The 14,103-nt window shown below is 36.7% G+C and overlaps 2 protein-coding genes across 8 annotated transcripts in view; both read right to left on the bottom strand.

The window, feature by feature from the left end:
• LOC146872724 (CCR4-NOT transcription complex subunit 6) overlaps positions 1–14,103 on the bottom strand; it is a 161,769-nt gene that overhangs the window by 96,398 nt on the left and 51,268 nt on the right. The window lies entirely within an intron of this gene.
• Positions 7,131–14,103, bottom strand: part of LOC118445516 (uncharacterized) — a 7,341-nt gene continuing 368 nt past the window's right edge. The window contains exon 1 of the mRNA XM_035875117.2: positions 7,131–14,103. This exon is cut by the window's right edge and continues 368 nt beyond it. Coding sequence (XP_035731010.2) covers positions 11,432–13,792 — 2,361 coding nt within the window. The 5' untranslated portion in view covers positions 13,793–14,103 and the 3' untranslated portion in view covers positions 7,131–11,431.

The following is a 14,103-nucleotide window of genomic DNA, read 5'->3' as shown; positions in this document are numbered from 1 at the left end:
CGGCCGGCCACGTCGTCGTGCGTCCGCTGTAACGAGAAATTTATCGAACGCTTTTGCTTGCCAAGATTCAAAAGGTAATAATAATAAAAAAAAAAACAAAAAAACAAAAAAAAAAAACAAACAAAAAAAAACGAACAAACAAACAAACAAAGAACACAAAGAAAAATATGATTCTTTTTTTAACTGTGGAACGTATTTTTCTATTTACAAATTTTCCGACATTTTAACGTAGTCAAAAAGCAAAATTGTAAATGAGCATTCGTGGATACGTATGAAAATATTTCTTCTCTTGTTTCGTTTTTCCTTGTTCTTCTTCTTTCTTCGCGAGGAGATCTCCTCCCCCATTCAAAAAAAAAAAAAAAAAAAAAAAAAAAAAAAAAAAAAAAAAAAAAGAAAAGAAAAGAAAAAAGAAAAAGAAAAAAGAAGAAGATGAAAAAAGATAGCAGGAAAAGATGGACTCCCAAAACTTGTTCGTAATATTTGTTCCGTTAATCCATTGAAAGGATTTATAATATAACAAGTTAGCGTGCAAGTTTAAAGAGATAAAGCTTTGACCGATGTTGAATATATCCTTTGATATCGAATATTGAACGGAAACTCGTCGTTGGCTAGTTTACGAAGTGCGGAGGGGCTTCATTAAGATAGTCCATTCGTTAGTAACGGATAATCTAGTAATCGACCGATGTTAATCCGCTCGAATTCCAATCATCGAAGTTCCGTTGACTCGTGCTACGATCAATATACAAAATATCTACCTCGCTGCATATTACTCGAATATTCGAGTCCTCAAGAGAAGACCGACTAGCGGGAAGACGAGTCTCTTTCTCTCTTTCCCTCACTCTTTCTCTTTCTTTCTCTTTGATAAAAATTGAAAACGCGTCACGAACGTACCGTTTATCGAAGCTCGCAAATCACACGTCAGCATCATTGCACATTGCTGACCACGTTAAAGAAGGATATTAACACCATTACTTGGCTACCGTGTTCCGTGATCTTCTCAAATGCGAACAAAAGAGAGAAGGGGGGGGGGAGAGGGAGGAACAAATACTTTACGCCAGTCCATTTCTTACAGAAATTAAAATGAATAATTATCCATGAATTCTGATGTTCTGAAAATCATGAATTTACTAGCCATTTCAAGTGTCTCTCAGGACAAATACCATATGTATGTGAATACAAATGTAATATAATAGATATACCTATGCGTATAGTTCATATATATGGATCCATGTTTAACTATTTAAGTGCAACGTGTCAGCAACAGCCAGGTGGTTAGAACGAATGTAACGCGATAACAGAGACGCATAAGTACAGACGGAATGTCATAGACCGCCGACCGGTCGCCCACTTGATAGTAACGCAGCACTACGGCCCATTAGTCAAACACAACTATAATATTATAATACCACTCGCTCGTTCTATTCTATCTACATGTTGGCTTACCTCCTCCGCATAAACCTTGACGTTCTAATTATTTCACTGTTATTTTATCTTGCTGCGACATGAACAACAATGTCTTTTTGTAGAAGACGTAAAAAGAAAAAAAAAAGAAAAAAAAAAAAAAGAAAAAAAAATGAAAATGAAGAGATGAAAAGATGAGACGAGGTTAAAGAATAAATAATGCGTTTTGTAAGAATAACGCGAATCATCGTTTACGTCAAGTCGTTCCTCCTACGCTACATATTTACGTCAATGAAGAACGCTCGCATGATCGTGTTCGATTACGAGCAAGAAAAGAAAATTTTAAGAAAAACATACGATAACTACGAAGAGAAACAAGAAGGACCAGGTAGTCGTAACTTCTTCTTCTTCTTCTTCTTTTCTTCCTTTTTTTTTTTTTCCTTTTTTTTTTCTTTTTTTTTTTAAACTCACACTACTTCAATTCAAGTTTCAAGAGTATCGATCCCTTACCTGTTTTCGCCATTAACCGACGATCTCTCGTACGCTCGTTATCGTGACTTTATCTTTCTCTTTTCCCTTAATACACACCGACTACCAGAGAAACTCGTATTTCCAGTGGCTCTAGTCAAATCCTAAGATTTACTTTACAATTAGAGCAAATATGTATGCATGCATGCATGTATGTATGCATGTATGTATGTATATATATATATATATATATATATATATATCTTAGGTAGGTATACTTTGGTCCTAAGTTCTTTGGGATCTACGTCGTTCTCGTGTTTTACCTTCGTGAATACGGGGACACTAAAATTTATCTCCCATTCTAACTCGATCGTACTTCGTACTTCGATTGTAAATCGTATTCACGTTGGAAAAAGGAAAATGTATAATAGAAAACTTTTCAAACTGTAAAAATGTTAATTAATATTTACTTGTGCAAAATTATTTTCATTGGCATCCTTATTTTTTATCAAGTCATATATATATATATATATATATATATATATATATGTATATATTAAATAATTCATTCCATAAATTTATTTAATTCATTGGGGGCTTTTTCTTTTCTATCTTTATATATATATATATATAACACACATATATATATATAACACACATATATATATATATATATAAATAAAAGTACTCATCATTTATAAATACTATACTTTATTTTTTACTATATATGTGTATGCATGTATTTCATTCTTTTATAGTTACTGATTGAAAGGAAAGTCTAGACACGGAAAACAAGTATAAAACACGAATGGAAATTCGTAATGAACGGCTTCAGTAAGACAAGGAAGTAGTGCTAGTGATGATGGAGATGAGTAGTAGAGAGAGACAGAAAAAGAGAGAGAGAGAGAGAGAGAGAGAGAGAGAGAGAAAGAGGAAGGGAAAGGATCAGTAGTTAAGTCCATAGCATTTATGGAATGCAAGCGGAGTGTGAAAATCGCAGATTTAAATTGGCTGTATCGCTGAGCCACGATCGAAGCTCTCTCTTTCATTCTATATATATATTTTTTTTTTTTCTTTCGTTGTTCTCTCATTCTCAACGTGGATTCGTTCATGGACCATTCGAAACACACATACACACACACACACACACACAGACCTATTTTAGAACAATTTTATCTTATAAATCTCTACTCTCGATGTTATTTCGCATTGAACTTTCGCAAGTTTCGCAAAAGCTCCGTGTCGAAGTGCGTTTCCGAGAAGAAAGGGGGGAAATGAAATTAAAGAAAAAGAAAAGAAACAAAAGAGAAAGAAAAAAAGAAAAAAAAAACAAAAAAGAAAAAAGAAAACAAAGAAGAGAGAAGAAACACAAATTAAACATCGTATGAAATGTCTTTTCTCCTTCTATCTCTCTTTTTTCTTTCTTCTTTTTCTTTTTTTTTTTTTTTCTTTCTTTTTTGTTCTTTTACTTGATACATATCTATATAAAAAGAATGAATGAAAATCATAGAGACCTTTATACTTTTGTTTGTGTGAACTGCATTGGAACGATATTTCATTCCGACATAACTGTTACCGGACGAAGATTATGATTAAAAAAGTTGTCGAACTGAACGACAGGCAAAACAGTTGACCTATTTTAGATTTCATTTATTTCTCTTTCTCTCTATTTCTCTCTCTCTCTCTCTCTCTCTCTCTCTCTCTCTCTCTCTCTCTCTCTCTATCTATCTCTCTCTATCTCATTCACGTCTCATTTTCATATATCACTCGTAGATCAACGAAATTCACGTTATCACAGTCGAATAATAGGAAATAAATTTTCCTGACAAGTGTCTTTACCAATACAGTGATATATTAACATATTTTATCAATAAATATCTTATGTTACTTTCTGAGATAGATCGCCGCTTATCATCCATTAACTCGTCCTACAGCTTGAAATCCCGATCCATTTGAATTTCTTGATACTAAATAAAAAAGAAAAAGAAAGAAAGAAAAAAAAAAAAAAAAACGGTATAATAAAACAGGGAACTTCTTTACTGTCGATCCTGGACAACCATTCGCGAACTATTAAAAACCGGTTCGACGGTGTCTTCTTTGGTGCCTTCGATTAAAAGCAAAAGAAAAATAAAAACAAAAAAACAAAAAAAAAGAAAAAAAAAAGAAAAAAAAAAGAAAAGAAAGAAAGAAAAAAAAAGATTAAAGGAAGAAAAAACAAAGGAAATGTAAAAACAAAATAAAATAGAAAGGAAGAAATAAATAACGATGAAGTAAAAAAGGAAAATCCTCAATTTACTTAAACGATCACGAAGGTGCGAAAGAGGTAATTCTCTCTCTCTCTCTCTCTCTCTCTCTCTCTCTCTCTCGCTTTTCTCTCTTTCTATCTCTTGTCAGAGCGATTAGAAGAGCAAAAGAAATAGTAATATCGCGAAGTTAATAAGCTCATAGCTTCCGTCCTTCTCCCTTTTTTCTTTTTTGCAGCATCCCTCTCCTCATCCTTCTTTCCCATCCGCCTCCCCCACCCTACCCTTATTTTAAACTTCTTTACTTCTCGCATGAACAAACGCAATAATTAATCCTCCACGGGTAAGTACGCATCGAACTCACGCATTTCCGGTTCCAGTGGCTAGGTTCGTCGATATTATACTATGTTTATAGAGAAGTATCAAGAAAAGGAAGTAGAAAAGATAACTCCTTCTCGTTCTCCTTATCCTTCTTCTTCTTCTTCTACCTCTTCCTCATCTTTTACTTATTGTTTTTTAATTTCCTTTCTTTTCTTTCTTCTTTTCGTTTTATTTCATCTCCTCACGGCGTTGTTCGCGCTTCGAGTAATTTGCATTTCTCGCGATTAACGAGCTCGTTAATAAACGAATAGCTATGTTTTCTTCGCATCTCTTATTTACTTTTCTATTTTATATCTACCGAAGAAAAACAAGCACTTCCGATATATATATATATATATATATATATATATATATCATATATATATATATCAGGCAATATCTAAAGAAATCGATATTTAATATTTACAAGAGAACCGTAGATAGAACAAGTATTTCCATCGTTAAGAGGAGAGATTCGACGTAACTAAATTATTACACGTCGAAAGGTTCTGATAGGTAGAGTGTAGGTACATTCCTAAGAAAAGGGATCGATCGACTCGGCACCTATCTCGTCTTCAACGACAAGGAAGGTACTCGATCTCTTTCTTCATAAAACTTCGATCTATGAATACTCGCGAGAGAAACCGCGAGGAAATGTTTCGCTTAGAGGAACAAAAAAGAAAAAAAAAAAAAAGAAAGAAAGAAAATAAAAAAAGTGAAACGAAGAAACAAGTAGAGAGAGAGAGAGAGAGAGAGAGAGGGATAGAGGGGGAGAGAGAGAGAGAGAGAGAGAAGAAAAAGGAAGGGAAAAAAAGAAGACATGAAAGAATCGATAGGGATGAAGATAAAAGCAGAGCGATGGAGTGGGGGAGGAGGGACAGGGTACGTGAGGAAGTGGGGACGATTCATCCTTTCGATAATACGAACGAATTAGCTCACTGCGGAGATACTAAGCTAATTGATTTTGCATGCCTCGCACGAACCTTATATACTTACGTATATATATATATATATATATAAGTACATATATCTACTATCTATATAAAGAGACTTGCACATAGAGACAGGAGTATTTTACAGGATGAAGAGGCGTGCCTGTTAATGATGCATCATTAATTTCGAACGTTAATTTCGACATGCGATCGGACCTTGAACGAAAGGAAGCCCTTATCCATTCATTAAGTTTGGCTCACGAGCATCCAACGCGCATTGCTGAACGTTCTCGTTCCAGAGGGAGAGAGAAAGAGAAGGAGAGAGAGAGAGAGAGAGACAGAGAGAGAGAGAGAGAGAGAGAGAGAGAAAGAAGACCTAATTTTCGAACGGGCACGAGCGAAGGCACGCTAATGAGCTCGTTTTTCCTTTTCTTTTTTTTCGAAAGCTTCTTCTCTCTCTCTCTCTCTCTCTTTCTCTGTTTTTTTTTCTGTCTTTTTATTTTGTTTTTCGAAACAGATTCATTCGTGCAAATCGTCCGGAACTCGAAATATAAGTTGAATAGTAATAATAGTTCATGGACGTTCGAGAAAAAAAAAACGAGTGAACGATTACACGACTCTATATGGTATTTAATATATATATATATATATATATATATATATATATATATATGTATATATATTTAATAAAAATAAAGAAAAAAAGGAAGAAAAAAATACAGAATATCTCGATAATATCTGTATTTTTATTTCTCGCGAAGGAAACTCGTATTTACTAAATATCTACTTATCCGTAAGCAAAAAAAAAAAAATATATATATATATATATATTCGAGAAAACGAGCTTAGTACTATCGTGATATCTTTCTTTAGAAAGTATTATAGTAACATAAGGTAAGGCGATCATGTATCTTTCTTACTCGATGTCTCAATCTGATAAGAAAGAAAAAGATTCGAACTTATTTGCTCAGTGTGATGGATTAATTACGAAGAGAAAAAAGTCTAAAGATATTGAACTCTCTGGGGAATATGGAGGAATATAAAAAGAAAAAGAAAAGAGAAGATAGAAGAAAAGAGAAAAGTAGACGACGAGTTGTTGAGATTGACTTGGTGGAAGATCATAATGATTCGTCAAAGCAAACCCACGCAAATATTTTAATCGTCGATATTGGTCAATTTTTAAAATAAATCTTATGGTCGTCAAGGAGATCGAGGTAAAAGGTACACCGAAAAAAAAGAAGAATCTTGAATCTTGGGGGAAAAGGGAAATCGATGAATGTATGAATGAATGAATGAATGAATGAATGAATGAATGAATGAATGAATGAATGAACGAAAGAAAATTCGAAATATCGAAGGAAGGAAATCTACTATTCGAAGGAAATCGTAATCAGATGTCGATCCTTTCAAATACGAAAGGGAGAACGTCACGTACAAAGTTAACAGGAAATCTGATTTTAGCGAAAGAGGATTGTAATGGGAGGAAAAAAGAAGAAGAAAAAAAAATAAAAGAATAAAAAGAAAAATGAAACTAAATGATAAGGAAAATTGTAGAATAAAGATATGAAGAAAATGGAAAAACACAATGGATCTTAATAATAATAATAATAATAATAATAAAATAGTAATAGTAATAGTAATAATAATAATAATAATATTATTCTAATGGCGCAGAGAAAAAAGGCACACAAATTTATACAGGACAATAAATTAATAATAATAAACGTCGATAAAATTGAAGATAGTTTTATTGACTTTTCCTTCTCTCTCGAACAACGTATTCTGAGCATTAGTGCTACTAAAGCACTAAGACGATAAGACGTAGAGACGATACACACACTCTCTCTCTCTCTCTCTCTCTCTCTCTCTCTCTCTCTCTCTCTCTCTCTCTCTCTCTTTCTCTCTCTCTCCCTTTCTCTCTCGGAATAAAACGAAGCTAATCGCGAACGAATTTGGTCTCGTTTACATCATTGTGTTCGTTCGAATCTGTTCTTCTTTATAATTGGCCAATCATCATCATTATCACAATATCTTGCGATTTTGCGTGAACGGCGTTCGAAATAAATTACAAAAAAGAAAAAAAAAACAGAAAAGAACATAATCACTTCGGAAGAAAGAGGGACACAGAATTCGGAGTACGTCGAGTATACGTTTAGTAAAAAATAAGGAAAAGGGAACAGGAATGATCTTTCTTCTACGTCAATGATCATCCGAGATTTTTCATGGTTTTTTTCCTCTCCTCTTCTCTCTCTCTCTCTCACCCTCACTCTATCTCACTCTCACTCTACCTCCGTCTATCTATTTGTCTCTCTCCCTCTTTCCTCCATCGTTCGGAGATCAGAAAGCGAAAAGCGCGGATACGTAAGCCAAATCGCAACGTTTGTTAAGTCTGCTGTCTCTGCGTGTATGCGTGTGTGTGTATATACATATATATATATATATATATATATATATGCACATCTCTTTCCCTTTCTCTCTCTTTCTCTCTCGCTTTGTCATGTTTTTAAAATAAACAACAACAAAAAAAAGAAAAAAGAAAGAAGCAACGTGAAATACGAGAAAGTGACAATTCGCCGGAAGTCGAAGGAACGTCAAAAGAAAAAAAAAAAAAAATTGAAAAAGAAAGAAAAATGGATTTCTCGCTTTTCTCCATTCCGACAATAAAGCTCGTTCTCGAAGCTAATCGCTAATTGCAGGAATATCATCATCGAGAAAAGCTTACAATTCTCGATGAAAATGTAAAAGAGAAGAAGAGAGAGAGAGGGGGAGAGAGAGGGGGGGAGGGAGAGAGAGAGAGAGAGAAAAAGAAACAAAAATGAAAAACAAGAAAAGAAAAGAAGTGAAAACAAAATATCGATCAATTATTTCCAAATTTTTCCATATACACATATACATTCCCGAATGAAACGAGTTTCAATCAATTACATTTGTTTCGTATCCTTTTTTTCTTTCAATGTTTTTATTTTATTTGTCGGCTAAGCTCGAAAAAAAAAAGGCTCGAGCTTTCATCGTTATTTATTTATTCACTCATTCATTCATCCATTTATTTATTTATTTATTTATTTATTTATTTATTCAATTATTCATTTATTTATTTATATTTCTCGTTTTGTTTCGTTCAATCTTTTATATTTTCCCATTTCTCTGATCGTAATTTAACATATTTCTTTAATTTTCTATCCGTCACATAATAACGAGTTTCCAACAAAAATATAAACGATAATATTTTCCCTTCGATCATCACAAATCAATTGTTATTAGCAATAAAACTTGCTACGTACGTACGAAACAATTTTTCCCTTTTTAAATATAATCCTTTTTCTCTTTTCTTTTCCCCCTTTTTCTCTCTTTTCTTTTTTTCTTTTTGTTTTTTCTTTTTTTTTTTTGTCCCCTTTTTTTCTCTTTTTTTTCTTTTTCTCTTTAGTTACGTTTTTTTTAGTTCGTTTTTTATCCAGGAGATCGGCGAGAGAGAAATATATGCATTTAACTGCACTTAACTGATAAGTACGTTGCCCTCAATCGATTTTCCACACTTTCTCGTTTTGCAATAACAACAACAACAACATCAACAACAACGATCGAATATCTCTTTCTTTTTTCTTTTCCCTCCCCCTCCTCTCTCTTTCTCTCTCTCTCTCCTATTCTCTTGGGAACGACTTTCATACACATATAGACAACAGAGACGATCTAAAAGAGTTGGGTCGCGTCTTAAGATCTATAGACTTACGATCTAAACGAAATAAAGATTTAATCGTGCATTTATGTGCATTTTCAAAAAAGAAAACAATCTTTTATTCGCAAACATTCGCACACACACATACACATGTATACGCACATACGCACACTATTTATCTCTCTCTTTCTCTCTCTCTCTCTCTCTCTCTCTCTCTCTCTCTCTTTTCTTGTCTCTGTCTATCTATCTTTTTTTTCGCAACATACAAACCCTTTCTTATCCTCGTAAGACGCGTAGAAAAGGGCGAAAATCTCGAGAGAATTCGTCGGGAACTCGTCGCAAAAGTTCGATGATCGGAAATCGTCCGGCACGGATTTACTTTACGAAACTGAACGAACTTGATCACGTTTAATGTGATTTTAAATTCGATCGATTCGTTTACGAAAACGTTACGTTCTACGTTTATACAAGTGTAAATCCATGGGCCGACTTTTTATTCTATTTTTAAGATACATATACATATGCATATTTATATATATATATATACATATACATAAACATATATGTATACATATATATATGTATATATATGTGTGTATATATATATATATATATATATATATACACATATATATATATAGTCTTGCGAGTGACACCTGAACGATCAGGGAGAAGATAATTAACGCTAAGAGACCATCCACCCTTCCGACGTACAATTATAATCCGATCTCAATAAACGAAATCAATCGACTTTCGAATGTCGTCAGAGATCTCTTTTCTCGTGTTTGCTTGTAGAAAAACAAATGACAAAAAATAAAGTAAAAAAAAAAAAAAAGAAAAAGAAAAGAAAAGAAAGAAAGAAAAAAAAATGAAAATAAAAAAGAGAAAAGAAAAAAGAGAAAAAGAGAGAAAGATACAAAATAAAAAAGAATAATAAAATGAAATAAAATAAAGTAAAAAAAGAAAGAAGGAAACATCAGAATGAACGATCGGACAAGAAAAAAAGAGGAAAAAAGAAAAAAAAGAATAGAAAAAAAAGAAAAAGTACGTCTAATTTGTTCCCTCACAAAGAGATCGACAATTTGCGCCAACAAAGAGAGAGAGACAACAACGAGGGCTGAGAAAGTAGTATATATAAACGGGTTAGACTGCACGATGCGATTCGTGAATTCTCGGTAGGGTGGAAGGGCGGAAGGGATAAGGGCTGGTAAGGTAAGGTAGGGTAAGGTATGGTAGGGTGGGGCGGGGCGGGGCGGGGCGGCGACACAGACGAGGCTGCGCGTTTGTTCCTCTTGGGGCGATTCCGGACCATTCGCTTAATCGTTTCGTCGATTAATCACTAGATCACGTTTTAAACACCGTTTCGTTCTCGTTTGGATTCGTTAACGGTGAAAGTCTAAGCGAAGTGTTTTCTTTCTCGGAAAGTGTTCGCTCTTTTTTCTTTTATATATATATATATATATATATATATATATATATATATAAAATCTTTCTTTTTTTGTCCTTTTTGCTGTATCTTTTTTTTTTTTTGCTTTTTTCCCTTTTCGAATAACACAGCGATAATTTAACGACATAAACAAGGATTTTCATACATATACACACATATATATATATGTATATATATACATATGTAAATGTATGCACGCATATATACATATATATAGGTAAATATACGCATATACATATATATATATATATATATGCATATATGTATGTATAAATGTTTATATGCATTATCCTTCCTTCTTTTTCTTTTTTGGATTTTCTTTCTTATTATATCTTCTCCCAAGGAGGCCAAACTATGACGAAAAGTTCGCAATCAAAGAACGAACGAACGGACGAACGAACGAACGGACGAACGAACGAACGAACGAACATCGTCATTGTCATTGTCGTCTTCTCTTCGTCTTCTTCTTCGTCATGGTCGTCGTAGTCGTAGTCGTCGTCCGTCCTCTCCGTGTAGGCTTGTCACGTACACTACGTGTATACTACTTGCACCGTTAGGAGGAACTCTCTCCTCCCCACCAAGCGACTACTACTCCTTCGCGCCGTTCGGCACGCGTCGTTTCGTTGCTTTTTCTCTGTTCGTCGTTACTGACTTTCACGATCGCTACCTAAGTCGAGTCTCGTCGAGCATCATCTTCTCATGGCTCCTTGAAATAGGCCTTTCATTTATACTCTCTTTATTTCTCTCTCTCTCTCTCTCCTTTTCATTTTTTTCTTTCTCTATTAATCTCTCTTTCTCTCTCTCTCTCTCTCTCTCTCTCTCTCTCTCTCTCTCTCTCTCTCTCTGATCTTTAAAAGTAAATAGAAAACCAGATTAGATCATGCCCGTCCCATAATTCTTGTCCTCTTCACTCTTCCGCCTGTAATAAACTTCGAAAATCCTTTTGCAATTTCGACTCGTGATAACTCCAAATATCATTGAAATCTTCCTCGTCTTCCTCGACGAATATCGACTTGTCTTCCTCGATCGCATTTGTTGCCGACGGTGCATTTGGCGATGGAGAATAAAACTTGATTTCCAAGTCCCGATGACCGTTCGGCGAAGTAACAATTTCCGTGGAGACCTCGAGGCCCTTAGAAGAGGGCGAGCTAGCTGAATTACCCAAGTTACCGTTCGATGAAGATACGTTTGCTGTGCCGTTGGCCATGCCAGCGGATGCCGTCGTATCACCGTGCCAAAACGTTCCTCCGCAACGTTTGCCATTCTCCGATTGACCTCTGTCACCAATCACGCCGACGTCTCTACTGGGTGCGGTAATCTCTTCGCTGAAGTAACTAGTTGGATCGCTCCAGCTACGCCTTAGGATTACCGTGCTAGAGGCATCGCGTTCTGGTCGCGTTATACGCGAACATTCCGCGTCGAATAATCTCTCGATTGTTACTTGCTGTTGTTGGTGTTGATGTTGATGTTGGTGTTGGTGTTGATGTTGATGTTGATGTTGCTGGTGATGCTGATGTTGGTGTTGCTGTCGATCTTGACAACCGAGAGACGAGCCACGCGACAGAAACATCGTTGGTGCCTGTTGAGGATATTGGTGATTGGCAGGGCAAAAATCGTTACACGTTGGTGCGGTTAGATAAGGGGAATATCCGTTTTGATCTACGTCCCAAATTAATCCAGAAGGATCGCAATAACGACACTGACAAAGTCCCAATCCGTCGGTAAAACCGTCCTCGCAGGTTGCCGTTGCGTCGTTGTAATCCTGATGTATGTAACGAGACACAACGTTATTATTGTTATTATTGTTGTTGTTGCCGCTGTTGTTGTTGTTTTTGTTGTTGTTGTTGTTGTTGCTAACTACGTGATGATGATGATGATGATGATGATGATGATGATGACTGTGCGGCCTATAAGCTTTCGACTGAATCGCTCGCATCGTGCCGGGCACGACGACGTTTCTGTTGTCGTCCAGCACTTTCACTTGCACGTGCCGATGCGCGTACCTCTGTTGCCTGATGTCGGCAATGGCCTGCACGGAGGACACCTGCGCTCGACAAGAGCCGTAAACACTTTCCCTACCGATCGGTGGTCTTCTGTGGTTTCTCTGTTGAGCCGATCCACTTTCGTATCTTTGATGATCGTAACAGCTAGACGATAGGTAAGGTTTAAACGGCATAACGACGCCTGATTGTTCGTTAACGGCGTTAGGACTCGTTCGTTGCTGCTGAGGTTCATCCGATTTCGTCGCCATTGCCGTCGTCGTCGTCGTCGTCGTCGTCGTCGTTGCCACCGCCGTTATCGTCGTTGTCGTCGTCGTTGTCGTCGAACTACCATCCGTCGATGACGTTGTTATCCCTCCATTCGGAGGTTTCCTATCCTTCTTTCTACGCTTCCGTGGTTTTATGATGCGGGGTAGACTATTCTCAGAATTGTTCGATCCGGAACTTTCATCGCTAGCGATACTCAACGAATCGATATTCGCAATATTTGTCCCCGTAGAATCTTTGGAGACGTTCGAACAATCCCCCTTTCCATTTCCTGTTTGAACCTTTTTCGTAGATTCCATTGGTCTCCTGGGTCGTGGTGGCGCTGGACATCGCGTAGGTCCGCTCGTTGAACCGTTCATCGTACTGTTCATCGTACCGTTCATCGAGTTCGCCGATGAGTTTCCATTAGTGTGAACGTAACCACCAACCGCGAGGCTGCTGCTGGGAACGCCGTTGCCGAGGCCGACGGCGTTGCCAGTGTGTATTTTTCCTCGATTGTGAAATCGACCGGCGAGAATCAACGGCGCTCCCTGCGTGTGAATGGCTAGTCTGGAGAGGGGACTTTTGTGCAGGTGTCCGTTCAGCTGCTGCTGCTGCTGCTGCTGCTGTTGCTGCTGCTGCTGTTGCTGCTGCTGTTGTTGTTGTTGTTGCTCGCAAGCTTGCGATTGCTGTTGCTGGGACGATTGTTGATGCTGTTGCTGTTGTTGTCCCAACGAAGGTGACAAACCTTGATTACATCTACGAGGACTGGACGTCATCGAAATGAGTGGAGCACCTGCCCAACCACCGGAAACCGTGCCGTATTGCATTGAGCATTGCTCGCCGCCACTAGCGTAATTCTGTCCACCGTAACAGGCTTTAGTATTTTTCCCACGCAGATTGTTTTGATCCTGTTTCTTTCCAAGGATCGCCTTGTGCGTTCCGTTTCGAACGTTCGACGATATCAAACAGCTACCGATGTAACGCTCCACCTCCAGGGTGCCCTGAGAGCCCGGGCTCATCTTACAATAATAGACTACTTATCGAACCTTATCACCCTTATTCACCAATTCCTCAAGGATATTAGCTCAGGATCGGACACATCGGATTCACGTCTTCTTAAAAACAAAAAAAAAAAAAAAAGGTAAAGAAAACGAAGAAAAAAAAGAATCTCGATCCCCCCCCCTTTTGTTTTTTTATTTCTTTTCGTTATATATTTTTCTCTTTCGATCACCGGAGGAATAAACGATCACAGAACACTCAACACCACTGACCCAGTTTCTTCGAACGCGTCTTTCCTCTCGGCATCTCCACGAGCCAAGTGTACTCGATC

The sequence above is a fragment of the Vespa mandarinia genome, chromosome 10 (assembly GCF_050613455.1).
Source record: "Vespa mandarinia isolate Hongniang chromosome 10, ASM5061345v1, whole genome shotgun sequence".
Classification (NCBI taxonomy): Eukaryota; Metazoa; Arthropoda; class Insecta; order Hymenoptera; family Vespidae; genus Vespa; species Vespa mandarinia.
Note: the sequence above shows the minus strand (reverse complement) of the source record. Positions and strands in the feature narration are given on the sequence as shown.